The following is a 15,867-nucleotide window of genomic DNA, read 5'->3' as shown; positions in this document are numbered from 1 at the left end:
AGTTTAATTTCAGCTCAATTTGAATTAAGATAGAAAATGGGTTTGGGGATCGGTGAACAAATGCGTGCCGAATGATAGAAACCATAATACCTGCCTCACTTCAGATTTCCAGACCAACAAAAACTGGAATAATACTAATAATAAAGAAGGAAATGAATAGACACAGTAGAAATAGAATATCTCTATTATAAGTATTTCACACCGCACACCATGATATAATTTAATTTAAAAAATTAATTTTAAAATTTAAATTTTATAAATTAAATTATACACGTAGATGATGTGCAGTGTAGACTGTAGAGACCTAAAATAGCATTGCTGGTGGAAATATAATAGTTGTTTAGGCCTTGTTTAATTTTGAGATAAAATTGAGATTAAATTAAAAATAAAATAAAATATTATTAAAATATATATTTTTAATATTAATTTTATTTTGAGATTTAAAAATTTTAAATTATTTATTTATTTTACGTAAAAATTTAAAAAAATTATAATGATTACATGAGATGAATAAGATGAATTATAAAAACAAACGAAACTTCGTGCTACATAGTACATTCAGATTCAATAAAAATTGCGAAAAAGGTTGGGTGCTGCGTACAGAACGAATGCTCTGTTTAAGCTATGAACCAAACTGAGTGAGAGACAGAGCATGCACTCCCAAACCACGAGTAAAGACAGATTTGGAAATGTGATAACTACCAGAAAGTAGTGTCAAGTGTCCTGAATCATTTGCATGCCTCAAAAGCATCATCATCTGAATGTAATATTGTAATCAACATACTTAAATATTAGGTGAGTAGCTTGTCTGCCAAGAAAACGAGTAGCCAAAAGTAAATCTTAACTATCTCAATGATATGAAAAAAAAAAGAGAGCCATATACATAAGATGACCAAGTTTTCTGTAAATTCATCCCAATCAAGTAAGATGCAAGATTTCAATCCATGGATGCAAAGAAAATATATTCGTCTGTTACACAGGAAAACAAATGAATTACTCCAAACAACTTTTTGAGCATTTCATATATAATGTACTAACATCCCCAGTGGTCCAAGACTCACTACCATGAACAGAACCAAGTAAATCAGGCAGCTGCACGCTCACAAATCAGAATGTCCCAGAGCATGGTTCGTAGAGATCTCTCAAAAAAGTAAAGCTCACAAACTAATGTTACTAGATGTGATAAGTTTATAGTAAAAAGAGTTTTATAATCTGAGAAAGCACAAAAAGTGTACGTTTCTCTATAAGCAAAAGCTATACTAACACGGCAATAGAAAGAACCTGATAACACATATCACAATGAAATTTCAATCTCCATTGCAACCAAGAAATCAAGAGATCACAAATGGAGAAACATCACACCTCTCGTAAGGTCAATCAAACCGCTACAATAAATTTATTTGACGTGTTACATACACCTCGGATGACAGTAGCACTCACTTTTCTATAGTCCCCACAACCCGCTTGTTTCTTCACCTTCCCATTCAGAACAGATGCAAAATAGACTCCAGACATTTGCAAAGAGTTAACAGAAATGTTAGCCAAAAAAAAAAAAAAAAAGAGTGCCAAAATATCTTGAAAACGATCAACCCAGAAATTACAAATACAGATTCTTCTCTTTTTCCTTCTGTTAGAACCTACACGAACTGAAGAAAAAATGGAGAATCATACCTAATATCTCTTCATGAAGTCAAAATTGGCCCAGCCCGGTTTCAAAGATATTGGAACTACATTAAATTAGCATATGACATGCACCTATTCATGAAAACATATATGCCAGATCTGCCGAGTTCCACGCACAAACTGAAGACACCAGGAATAATATGAATACCCATGCGGAATTCAACATTGCAGGGCAACAACTATGCAATACTACTTCTGTCCAAAGAGAAGAAAGCCTCGTATGCAAAACAGATAAAAGCAGAAACTCCAGTGCATCAATTGCCAACCGTTCTGTAAAACTAGCAACAAATGAGATAAAGAAGCGGAATTTCATTTCTAATAGAGCATTACAGCCGACATTCCAAAGGCCATTCATTCAGCTGTCGAACAAAAAAAAAAAACCTCCTAATTCTTTCTTCCTAATCTTTTATCTCAAAATTTGAGGAGACCGTGCCCCCAAAATTTCTACCATATCAATGGTTCTAGCGAACCCAAAACTATCCCCTGTTACGAATAATAACTGATTAAAATTTTCCCCAATTTGCCTCAAAAATAAAAATTCCCAATATTACTCCCTAAATAAAAATAAAGTTAGACAATGATCATAAAATCAGTTAAACTTATTCTTCACCCTCACGCCAAGCTCCCCCGCTACAATGACCGTGGTGGCCAGGTCAAGGAACATCCCGTGCTCCACAACGCCAGCGAGCCGCAAAATCTCATCGCTCGCAGCCTTCAAATCCCCGATATCCTTCTTAAAATATAATTCCACAATGTAATTCCCGTTATCGGTCACAAAGGGTTCGCTTTCTTCACCGGAAGTCCTGAGCTTTGCAACGCAACCCGAATCCGCAAACAGGGTCTGCAGTCTATGCGCCGTGAATTTCCAACAAAAGGGCACGATCTCGACAGGCATGGCGAGCCCACTACCACCCAGATGTTTAACGAGCTTGGACTCGTCCACAATAACGACGAATTTACGACAAGAGCTCTCCACCATTTTCTCGCGGAGAAGGGACCCACCACGGCCCTTGACAAGGTTGAGGAAAGGGTCGACCTCGTCGGCGCCATCGATGGCGAGGTCGACGACAGGGTGGGTGTCGAGATCAGATAGAGGGATGCCGAGGGAGACGGCCTGTTCATGGGTTTTCTTCGACGTGGGGATTCCGACAATGTTGTGGAGCTTGCCCTGGCGCAAGAGCTCGCCGATGCGATTCACAGCGTGCTTGGCAGTGGAGCCGGTGCCGAGGCCGAGTACCATGCCGGACTCCACATACTCCACGGCCTTATAAGCCGCGATCTTCTTGAGCTCGTCCTGGGTCAGAATGACCGGAGACGGAGACAGAGAAGCAGAAGATGGAGAGGAAGGCATCAAAATCCCCGTCTCCATGGGAGAGTTCTCTGAACCAATAAAATGGGGATAAGGGATAGCCATCTCCTTGAATATCTTTACCCCCACCAAACAAATTGAAAAAAAAAAACCGGAATTTGGTTTCTAGACTATTAAAGTACAAACATAACTTTTTTTGTTACCTAGGGTTTTGACGTGTGAAGGAAACCCAGAAACTTGAATGGGTTAGAGTTTAGAGATGGCTTTTATTGGGGTGCGCAAAATATACAAAAACGAAAAAGGCAAAAAGGAATATCTGAAGAGATATGGGTTATCTTGGAACGTGTGGTCGAGAGAGAGAGAGAGAGGGAGGGGCGTTTATGAGGAGGAAGAAGAGGAGGAGGAGGAGGCGCAGACACATGGGGTTTGTGTGTGGTAATCATTATATAGAGGAAGGGGGAGGTAGGAGGCGGGATGGTGCGGGGGAAGATGGTGGAGAAAATTAGGGGGAAAAAAGGGGTTGTGGAAGGGAGGAAAAGAGATTCCTCCAAATCCAAGGACCAGATTCCTAATTAAATCCTATGGCTAATGGCTATGGGAGTTTTGGACTTTTAGGATTTTACCTATATTTTGACTCATCGGAGAATTTCTTGAAATTAGTCATGAGATTATTATTTTTATATATATTTTTAAATTTTATGTTCAATAAATTAGATCCTTGTCGTATGAATTTGGTAATATCCATTCTTATTGCATTGACAACAAAAAATATATAGGATTTTGTTGTATACAATTATTTTTATATATTTTTTATACACTCTATTTATATGATTAGTCAAAATAATTATTTTATATTAAAAAAAAGTGACGCATACAATCACATTAATGAAATACACAAGAGTGATTATACATAAAATTCTTATTTACTAAAATACACAAATATTATAATGATATTATCCAAGCATGAACAAACCACATTTATATTAGTCAATTGTCTTGAGTGTTTATAATGTGAATATGGGAACATATTTAATTTCAATTTAAAAAAAGATGATAATTATATTTTTAAACTATTTTTAGTAATAAATGACAAAAAATCTCATATTCAATGTTAAGGAGGTTGCATGTATGGACTTCTCCATGAACATCCCTCGTGAGAGTGAATAAATAAATATTGAATTGCAATCCATCCTCCTTTTTAACTATTATCTTCCCGTCATCATTTTTATTTTATCGATTTATACCATCTTTAATGTAGTATTAAATAATTAAAAAATTATTTATTATTATTTAATCATGTACAAGGAATTGGTAAATAGTATTTTTCGAAGAATAATACTAAATAGTAAATACTATTTAACGCCATCATCATCGAATACTATCTATTTCCTAAGGTATTATATGCAAAGATTAGAGAATAATACATAGATTAGAGTAGGTTTGGCTAGTTTGTTTTCGTAGATGAGATGAGGTGAAATGAGTTGAGATTAAAATTAAAAAATTAAATAAAGTATTGTTAAAATATATTTTTTAATATTATTTTTATTTTAAAATTTTAAAAAGTTGAATTGTTTATTTTATTTTGTATTAGAAGTTAAAAAAAATTATAATGATTAGATGAGATGAGATGATATATTTTCTGAAAACAAATAAGCCGTATCTTTTTTTTTTTTTTTTTAAAGAATATAGAAAATAGAGAAAATAAAAACGCAAATCTGAATAAAATCTGGAAAAGGTCAAGAAAAAGTTGAAATAGTGGGGTTGGCTTAATATGGACCATCCATAGTGTCGAGTGGTGTCTATTTAATCGAATCGAGGTTGTCTTTTAGGAGAGTGCCAATCCAAATCCATATTGATATGAATGAATGAGATCAAATCATAGTCTTCTTCGTATTATTTTAGCAATTTTAGTGGGAAACAAGGCGTGGAGCTCTCTCTTGTCACGAATCTCCGCATATATACCCCCCATCACTCCCCTCCATTCATTTCCCTGCATTTATTTGTTCCCCCACTCTTCACGTATCTTTTTCCTGTGCTATAATGACACATTTTATTTACTTTTAATGTGAAAATATATTATCTTATTTATTTTTATGATATATTTTAAATATTTTTATATAAAAATTTAATATATTATATTTGCTCCGCTTTAAATTTACAATATATATAAGAGGAATGTTACGTATTAGTTACTATTCACTCTTAAACTCCACACTTATATAATTTTTTTTTTAATAAAATATGGTTTAGTAAATAGTGACTGATCAGAATAATTTTTTTACGTAAAATAAGAAATAAAAGATTACAGTTGAACCATCTTCGTCACTCGTCTTCTTGAACTTGTAAGGATATTATCAGCATATCTTCTTGGGAAAGTGAATTGCTAGGCTATGCAGCTCGTCATATTCCTACAAGTCCGCCATTTTTGTCTGCACCAGCCACAGAATTTGGGAACCAACGCAGCAGTGGTGCTCTTGGAAAAACAAAACAAAACAAAACAAAACAAAGGAACAAAGAAATTGCTGCAACATGCATGCATCATAATTTGCGACAACTGTTTTTTTCTTGTGTATAAATTGCCAATTTGTGCAATTCGATTCACAGGATAAGATCTCGTGGACATGAGTTAAGCAACAAGCAAGTTCAATTTGACCACGTAACATATGACATGCTTTTCATGTGCGCTGGTCCAAACAAACATGGGATGGCATTCTCGGATTTGCCGGTCAGTCTCGGTCTTTGATCCATATTCCGCTTAGGAACAGGTTTGGTCAGGAATTGTCATTTAACTAGGACGATCGAACAACCTTTTGACCATTGCAGAGAATATTAGAGGTTTCAATGCAATAAACATAAAACAATATTTGAATCGAGCCTTCAAAACCAAAAACCATATTCTCTATGAATTCAACCTCTGAATCAAATTGGTAAGAGTTCTCCTTAAGACAGTCCTTATGGTATAATACTATTATACCAATTCCCCCATTTTGAAACACTTTGAAAATGGGAAAAAAAATGTTGGGGCCTGCATTTGTAGTTAAAAAGTTTTTAAGGCCTTCTAAGATGGTTTCTCACTGCTAACAGCTCTCTCCTTCAGAGCAGCCTGAGGTTATGTTTAAGGCCTTCTGTTTTATAGCTCATTTTTCCTTGAAGTCTGGCTTCTATCTAGCTGGTCAATAAAAATGTCATAGAAACAAGACCCTCTTGTCTATCTTCTTGTTTCATGCACGATGCAGTAAATTAAATCTCATTTCATGGCTATACGTTTTAGTTTAACAAAACTGACTGACAGTCGAATACATTTCTTCACCTACATCACCTGTATGAATGGGAAAACAGAGAGATAGTAGTAAACTGATGGAACATTTCATTCTTTGTTATTTTCACATATTGGACTTGAAGCCAAAAGCTTTGAGACAAACTAACGGATTTATGAGCCATTACAGCCGGTGCATGATGTGTATTAGAATAAAGAAGTCACTTTCTGCCGTACACAAAAACAATGGTGTGAATACATGAGTGCATATCATATCTCGGCACACATAACTCTTAGAACAGCATCAAACTAATTGTGCCACTAAAGCCAAAATCATCACAAAAGAAAACAGATAGCATGCTCGAACCTTGAAAAAATTAGCCCTCCCATTCTTCAATTCACATGGTTTTTATGCTTATCTCTGCCTACAGCTAAATCACATAAAATGGTGAGTAGAACTAGATTCGGTCAAATCACTTATTTCAGTAGCCATGATTTGATTCTATGGAATCAGTCGCAGAATTGTCTATTCACTAACTTCGATGTCATCATCCATGGAACACATTACCAATATAGTCCTGTAATGCCTAAGGGAGGCCCAAGCCACATCTAGGCCTATACTTCAAAAAACTAGTCAATGATATAATTGAAGTGTCATTGAAACCATTATAAAAGATAAAAACTTCTTATTCCCAAGTAGGTGGCACGGCTCAAGTCTCACAATTCTGGTTAGGATAAGCTCTAATATCATTTGTAACGCCCGAAGGGAGGCCCAAGCCACATCTGGGCCTAAATTGCAAAATGACTAGTTAATGATACAATTGGAGCCCTATTGAAACATTATAAGGAACAAGAACTTCTCATTCCCAAGCAATGTGGGATCTTATACACCACCTACCCTTATCACTTAGTATGTGGTATCACAAATCTTCAATGAAATTTAAAGACAACAGATTTATATCAAGCATATGAGACAAAGGTTGCTTTGGATAATTTTGTATTGAACTTCTTCTGTATTTCCCTTTTCAGTACTTTATCAGAGTCATCACTAGGATTCAATTTGATAATATAAACTGGTTGGGAATTAGGCATCATTAAGTGAAGATGTATTCCCTTTCTGAATGAAACACTTTCCAGAAAAGAAATTAAATAAAAATCATATACTTCATCAAATGATCTAATAATGTAGTCAAGGGCATAATCTAACAGAACTTTCAGAGCATTAATACACAATGTCCAATCAAGAATAAGATATAGAACAAGAACCATAATTAATCATTCTGAAAAATCAGCTTTCATAAACCAATCATCACTGAAGGGGAGAATCATCATTCACCTCCACAACTAGTACTCAATAGAGCAGACAGCAAATAAACAAGTAATTCTAGCAACATATTGTAATTTTTTTTTTACGGGAGGGGGGTGGTTGGAGACTTGAAGGCAATACAATATTATTTTGAAGTAGATTACAATATAAAATATTATATTGATTGCATTACACTAACTACTAATTGAACGGCTTCTAAGGCAAGAAAATATCATCCTTACCTCAAACATATGGGATTATTTTGAAGTAGATAACAATATACAAGGAAAGGGAGAGAAGGGCAAATATATGCTGCCAGAAAAGAAGTGTTGAAGCCTCACCAACTGCATATCCCCTCAAGCTGGCAATTGCTCCCAATAAAATGGCACTTGGTGTTGTGTACTGCAACAAAAGAACAAATCTGTACATCGCATCACCGTGGACCAGAAGATTCATCTTATCAGACAAGGCTACTATACCAATTCCAAGCACAGGAAGCACTAAGAGCCTTGCTATGCTTATACCAACTGTAGTTCGAAGCCCAAGTGTAGACTCAATTGGCCCCTCAGAAAGCATTCCCCCAAGAATAAGCAACACAGATGGTACCATTGCACCACCTAAAATCTCTAAACTGTCTGTGACAAAAGATAGTGGAGCATCATATCCAAAGAAAAAAGCCTTTAACTGAGGCACCGTACCAATGATGATGGCTAACAAAGAAGCAATTATCGGGGGTTGAAGTATGTGCCGTATTGGAGTCTGTTCAGCCACAATTCTCATCCTCCTGAAGACTTTAGGTGCAGCTAAACATCTAATGGACCTGGGGCTGTTCGCACCACCTTCTCCCGAAACCTCAATGTCAGGAAAAGAGGTTTGAGAAACATTTGATATGCTTTGGAAAATTCTAGCAATAAAGGGTGTCTTGGAATGCTCAGTTTCTTTATCTTCAATGCCTGGCCATTCGGCTTCTACAAGGAGAGGTCTACTGGCATCATTAACAGCTCGTTCTTCCTCAATCTCAATCCCTTCTTCAACTATCTCATAGTACTCCAATGGAGGCTCCATCATGTGATACACAAGGGTATAAACCAAAATCACAGAAACCCAGGAAGAAAAAGAGACATAAGCCACCCCTCTCGAATGACAATGGGGTCCAAATGGATTATCCGCAGTATGACAAACAGATCCAACAATGGCAAGAGGGAGATTGCCTGTATTACCAAACGCAGTCATGATAACGGTGAATCTTTTGAACTGAGGAGGTGGGCGGCAAATAATCACGACCAAGTACCCAAGTAAACAGCCAATACCCGTACTGACCAACACATTAACCGGTATAAACCACCAATGAGCAAAGTTCTCAAGCGTAATGCTTTCACCGAGTTCAGTAAAGATTAGGCAGGGCAAGAACAGAGCAAAAACAAGCTTGCTGAGCAGCTTAAACGTCGCTCTTGGGATTATTTGGGTTCTTGGGTGCGCAAGAACCAGACCGATAACCGTAAGGGAAAGGAGCTTCATTAAAGGGATTATTGCACTTAGCAAATCTTCACCACTAGACTTCACATTGTTTTGATATAACGCAGTCAAGTAACGCAACATTTTTCCGTTTGTACCAACGAATCTTTCTGCAATAGATCAAATCAACAAATTCACGAAAAATTGAATGAATCCAGTAGAAGCTCAGGTTCCTATAAAGCCGACAATAAATTTTGGAGTGCCACGTTACGACATGGATCTCACAGATTATCACAAACCACAATTTCGTTGATCAAAATACAAACTTTAATTTGAGAAATTATCATGAATGGCGGACAAATCAATTAAATTACCATTGACAAGTTATCACAAGCTACCCCAAATCAAAGAAATCCAATTAGCGAAAAGTAAAGGCAACATAGGTCTCTCCACACCAAAAGAGATAAAAGAAAAAGGGTATCGCAGATTTTTCACTTCCACAAAGACCACGACAATAATGGGGGTTTCAACTTTCATGCATTCAACAATAACATTGAAAAGAAAATTACTAACTTTGCATAAACTAAACAAGAGACAGAGAGCCAGAGGTCTTACAAATCATAAAAGAAATAAAATTGGAGAGATCTGAGGATTGTGGCCGAGGATTTGAATTGCAGAGAGTAGATTCGCGAGGTTGGATGCCTTGGATCTAGGAAAGCCCACTCCTTAATTGCCACGTCAAAACGAGGAAACTCCCGAGTATCATCTAATTTTTTTTTAACTCAGAAGGTAAAGGTATCAGTGTGGGCCTCACATCAAATACACGAAATTGGCTTCTTTTTTTTTTTACTTCAAAAAAAAAAACTGAATCACGTGCTCTTTCAAAAATACGGATTTATGATAAGATGGTTCGTAAATCATAATATTCAATTTCGTTTGTTTTCAAATATGAGATGAGATGAATTGAGATTAAAATTAAAAAATTAAATAAAATATTGTTAGAATATATTTTTAATATTATTATTATTTTAAGATTTGAAAAAGTTGAATTGTTTATTTTATTTTGTGTGGGGATTTGAAAAAGTTGTAATGATGAGGTGAGATGAGATGAGATGTTTTTAGAAAACAAACAAGACTATAAATTTTTTAGATTTTAATCATTAATCTCAAGTCAAATGATTGAGAATGAATTTATTGATATAAATGTAATTAATGGCAACAAATATTAATGCTTATTATTTAATATTTTATTATTATTTTTTTACTACCGTAATATGTTCATTATTATTTAATATGTTCATTATTATTTACAAATCATCTGAAATTATCACTATTTAAAAGTAACTTAAAATGTTAAAATGTGTTTATTCTTTGAGAGAACAAGATGTTAAATGAAAAGAAGTAATAATTGGTAAAAAAAAATAAAAAATAAACTTTAAAATTCTTGACTGTGGTTTGAAGAATTGTCCGTGTTAATAATATACCTTAAAAAAATGTAGCAACCTCGACCTAGATAAGTTTTTTTTAGGACATATCTACACATTTTCAAATCTTAAAAAAAACAAGAAACAAAACAAAAATATTTGGGTTTCTTGGTCATAAGTGTGGGCTGGGGTCCGAGGTTTGTAAGATTTTAATTAGAAGGGCCTATGAAAAGTATTTTGTTCAGCCCAGAGGCTTTCCAGGAAGAAGCAGCGCCAAGGGCCCAAATCTGAGACCAATTGTAGACTTGGGGCTATAATTATAGACCGTGCATTGTTATATGTAATTCTCGTAATTATATTCTCTCCGTTATTTACTCATTGGCAAGATTAAGGGTATGTTTGGCAAATGAGAGTACCTTAAATACTCTTATTATTATTTTTTACTTTATTATTATTTTTTATCTATTTTTTTACTATTTATTACTTTTCACATATTTTTTACTACTATTTAATATTTTATTATTACTTTTTCATTACTTTTTCACTACTATTTACAAATATTCTCAACACTTCTCAACACTTTTCACTACCCAAACGTACCCTAAGGTGCGAAAAAGGTGTGAAAGTGTTTGAGAATGTTTGTATCATAGATAATAGTGAGAAGAGATTGGAAAAAAGGTGTGGGTCTTATTGAGAGTGTTTTGAGTTGTTTGGATGTATAAAATATGTTAGATTGTTGACTTTTGAATAGGAATTTGAAAAAGGTGTAGGTCTCATCAATTATAGAATTTATTAATAATAATGGTGAACTGATGATTTTATTTATATATTATCGAAATAAATAGAATTATTATTTAACAAATGTAGTGCCAACATCTTTGAAAAATCTTTTTACACAATTTTTTAAATTTTTTTTTTATTCATATCGTAAATTCGTAATTAAGCTAAAAATCATTTTTTTGCTATATTGTTTTTAAATGCATAGGTACGTCCTTTGGAATTTTTTTGGCACTCCGAGAGTTATTTAATTAAACCCAATCAAAATTATATTAAGAATTAGAAAATAAAAACAACAGTTTGTTTTGTCCAAAATTATTCGAGAATATTGAAATTATTTAATTCCAAACTTGTTAAAGAAATCAAATTTCTTAATATTTGTTAACTCGAGATCCTCTTGCTCCTCGCAATATAATTAAATTTTTTATTGCTAGTGTGCTCATATAAGCAATAAAAGTGAATTTTCTTCTTCTGCATCTATTTCCACCCAACTTCAACATCAGTTCAATAAAACATGAAATATGTTCGCGAATAAAAAATCTTTTCTTGTAACGACATAAAATTAATAACTTTTTACAAAATATTTGGCTTTCGCCAATTAGAGTCATAAAATACCATCGAATTTAATACAAAAATTAACTCTCACTCCTATTCGCCCACATGCTAAGTGCGATTGAGTCCCTTCTTGCTGCCATGGCCCGTGCATACGCATATGATATATCAGGAACACGCAACAAATGCTCCGAATGATCTGCAACGGTTTGCCCCTGATAGCGATCCGGATACATAAATTTATGCAAATATTTATTATTTGATATAGTGTTGCAAATAATATTATGCATAACACAACATCCAATAATAATATATCATTGCCTGCAAAGCTTGTACCCATTCATGTACCTCAATATCTTAAAGCGTTTCTTTAGAACCCCGAGTGTCCTCTCAATAACATTTCATATGAAAGAATGCCGATAATTGAAATGGTCTTGATATCCTTGGAATGAAAGATTTACGTGACGTTCAGACCTGTGATATCGCACCCTCGGATACGGTGGCATAAACCCCTGAATACAGGGAAAGACGAAATCTACTAAGTAATATCCACCTGAAAAATATAAACATTTCATTAATAATGTTTTGCTCAAAGATTATGGAATACCACTTGTCCAGAAATTAATTACGTACACATACTTAACCTCAGGAGGCCATGGGAAACGTGCGTTTATACTACTCAACACATCCATAAATACTCGAGTATCGTGGGCAATGCCCTCCCACCTAGAGTATACGTACGTAAACATCATATTGAAATTGCACGCTGCGAGGACATTATGGCTAACTCGATGATGCTAAGTTATATACGCTTTAGATATCTGTGCGGGCACCACTGCGTCAATAAAAGTCTCGTCGATTACGTCATAACATTTCTGCACGTATATAAGCCAATGCCTGCATGTATAGTCAGTGAGTGAGAGCACACTGCGACAGTATCAACCACATATCTAGAATAATATTAATTTCGAGGAAGAATTTGTTACCTCGAACTATAGATAATGTTTGGAATTGTTGAGAATATAAGGCGACACCTCATCACCTTGTGTATTGACAATCACTTAAGTAGCTAGACGACATAGTGCATGTATGACTTCATGACCCGTTGAGCTAAGCCATATGCGACGGTGTATACAAACATGACAATGACTTCCTCAACAAAAACCTCTCAGGTCGATTCGAGAATAACATCTGCACATAACGTATTGCATAACGCTTGGAATGCATATACTTCCATCTGAAACGTGTACAGACAATTCCCCAAGTGTCCATTGAGAATTGCGATGATATAATCTCGTATGCGTATGCCAATATTATGCTGTGGCATTCGCTGGCATAGTGGATTTCTATTCTGTAGCGGCACTAAGAATGGTTAGGTAATTTATATCTGAAGAAATATGCCTTTGCCATTGTTGGTATTCCTCCCACATTAGATAGAGGTTGCTACTTGATGCATCCTCATTGAAGGCGTTGTTTGCCTCTGTTTGGGGCTCATTATCTGACCCATTGTTTGCGTCCATTTGGTACTCATACTCGTTTGACCCACTTTCTTCGTCCAGTTTGCAATTTGAAAAACAATTAGTCTAAGTACATTCCTCTATTTGCATAAGTAGGGCATAAATTCATTTATTGGTTATAACAGTGAATATTAACAAAATTGTATCAAATATAGGCAGCTTATATTGGTCAATTATATCAGTCATATACTAGGTTTCATCCCGCAGGAATAAAATCCATCCATAAATTAATATAGTTCCTAAACAATGGATACAACAAATTGCATAATGTAGACTCAAGAGTGAACCTAGATTTTTTAGGAAAGACGTTGATCCTATCAAACTTTAAAACCTCTTTTCAATGTCACAGAGTGTGTGTGAGTGAGAGAGAGAGAGAGAGAGAGATGGAGAGAGAGGTGCTCACTTTGTTGCTCACTTTCCTGCTCTCGGTGCGTTGTTGTGACGAGCTACGTTATGAGTGATTTTTCCTCTCGCTTTTTTCCTCAAGCAAAAACCTGATATTCTGGAATTTGGGAACTTGTTATTGGTATGGACGAAGCTTGTCTTTACATAAGCATCAATTTGAGCCTCTTTATTTCTTCCTCTCAAGTTGTTGGCATATATTTAATTGTATTAAATTGCGTCAGTGTTAGGATACCGAACTCCATAATGCAAGAAAATACAGAACTTTACATGGCAAATGTAACGGGTAAAGATGCACACTGACACATAATAGTCTGTCATATTTATTTCGACTTTATGTACACACGATCTGAGGTCAAAGTCCCCGAGGCCATTGAAAAGATCTTGCAGCTATGCTCCAAAGGATTATGTAATGGGTGGGTGGATTTATTAGGTACTAGGTCTTGGTACTCATGAAGTCATGAATTCTGTCAAAGATAAGTGGGGTCATGCTTCTTAGGTAGGCCAAAGTAATAAATTATAAGGAGCTAGCTACATTACAACACCTACGTACACTTGCAGCTAGTTGGCCATCTTGATCTATTAATATGACTTTATACTAATTTGCACGCATCGTGTGCCAAAGCGATCTTGGTATGAGATTAATTAATTAAGTAATTATTTTATACAGTACTCTGACCCCTTTTTCTCTTCCTTTTTATAAAGGAATATATATGAGTAGCATGTTTATATTTTTGTTTTTCATTTGTCTTTTACCTGGCAATATTTTTATTTGATTTTTCTTTTCTTTCTTAGCATATATAATGTTGAACATCGACATATCCTTATCTTTGTGTCAGAATGTTCTTGACAAGCTCCTATATGGAATCAACAATATTAGAAAAGGATATGCAAACATTAATGGTACAGTTTTTCTTGAGAAACTCCTATATGTAATCAACAATATTAGAAAAGGAAATGTAAAAATTAATAGTATAATTTTTCTTGACAAGCTCCTATATGGAATCAACAATATTAGAAAAGGAAATGCAAAAATTAATGGTACAGTTTTTCTTGACGATCTCTTATATGGAATCAGCAATAATAGACAAGGAAATACCCCATCTACGGGTTCATTGTGGGATCTCCAGAACACAAGCTGATTTACATTACTTGATGGCCATGTCCAGATCTTAAAATGACTGAGCATTCTGGGTCCCTCCACAGTCTTGGCAAAGAATGGCAACATGTTCAAATAATATCCACCATTTTCCTTTCCAAGTACATAGGAAAAACTGGAAATAAGTGAGATGACTATTTATTTTAATTGAATAACAGCAGGTAATATAGATCAACATGGAAAGAGAATAAAGGATTATGTAACATATAATAATTAACTCCCCTGCCACCGTTCTGAATGTTCCTCACAACTGAAAATGCCAAGTCCTCTCTTGGCCTATGAGGAACTGGACCACAAAGCAATCCATGAAACGCAGGTTCCATACAAATGATGCATCAAATGTAATTGTCTAGAAAATATTAATCAACCGTCATAAATTAGACATAACCCTCAGCAACATGTGCAACAAAATAGAAACAGTGATAGGGAAAATAACAACCAAACTAATAATGTCCAAACAAGTCTGAAGCCAATCCTCATACGCGACATCACGGCAACCCCGAGATCCAATCATGTCTACACTCTGGGGCAATGCATTAGAACATGTCCTACATATTTTCTTGAAAAAATACATTGATGCTTTGTTATATTGTTCTGTAGGCAGTCGCGAGGTCAACTACTCCAACAACTTCATACATTGAGACATCTTGCTAAATGATGCGTCTAATCTACTTGAGCCTTCACCTTTGCTACCCTTTCTACTATCACTTTGGCCAAACATCTTTAGTTCCAACTCAGTCCCAGTGGCAGTGATGACTTCAAGAGCTCTACTCAATTATGGGGAAATGGTACCCCGAATAGGCTTCCTTCCTCTGTGACGAGTCATCCCTGAAGAACTCCCTTGTCTCACACCTAGCGCACTCATGTATAGGCCGTCTATATCAATGGGCGCATCTGTAGCAGTTCCCAGTACAGAATCTCGTGCCCTTGCCTCCTTTTCAAGGTGGCCCTTCTCATCCGACGAGGGGGGTTCTTGCGTGGATGCATAATGGAGGACCCAAACAGATTGTTCGAAAATGGTGCGAAG

At 35.4% G+C, this 15,867-nt stretch overlaps 2 protein-coding genes across 2 annotated transcripts; both read right to left on the bottom strand.

The window, feature by feature from the left end:
* Positions 1–1,915: 1,915 nt before the first annotated feature.
* On the bottom strand, positions 1,916–3,521 carry LOC109015116 (probable ribose-5-phosphate isomerase 2). The gene has a single exon (XM_018997598.2). It carries the CDS (start codon positions 3,095–3,097, stop codon positions 2,273–2,275), a length of 825 nt encoding a protein of 274 aa, XP_018853143.1. The 5' UTR covers positions 3,098–3,521; the 3' UTR covers positions 1,916–2,272.
* Positions 3,522–7,519: 3,998 nt separating this feature from the next.
* On the bottom strand, positions 7,520–9,800 carry LOC109015114 (protein PIN-LIKES 2-like). The gene is made up of 2 exons (XM_018997597.2): positions 9,625–9,800; positions 7,520–9,179 (listed from the first exon to the last, which is right to left on the bottom strand). The coding sequence occupies exon 2, from the start codon at positions 9,151–9,153 to the stop codon at positions 7,798–7,800; it is 1,356 nt and encodes a 451-aa protein (XP_018853142.1). The 5' UTR covers positions 9,154–9,179; positions 9,625–9,800; the 3' UTR covers positions 7,520–7,797.
* Positions 9,801–15,867: the final 6,067 nt, after the last annotated feature.

The sequence above is a fragment of the Juglans regia genome, chromosome 16 (genome assembly GCF_001411555.2).
Source record: "Juglans regia cultivar Chandler chromosome 16, Walnut 2.0, whole genome shotgun sequence".
In the NCBI taxonomy this organism is placed as follows: domain Eukaryota; kingdom Viridiplantae; phylum Streptophyta; class Magnoliopsida; order Fagales; family Juglandaceae; genus Juglans; species Juglans regia.
The sequence above is the reverse complement of the archived record's forward strand: the minus strand, read 5'-3'. Positions and strand labels throughout refer to the sequence as shown.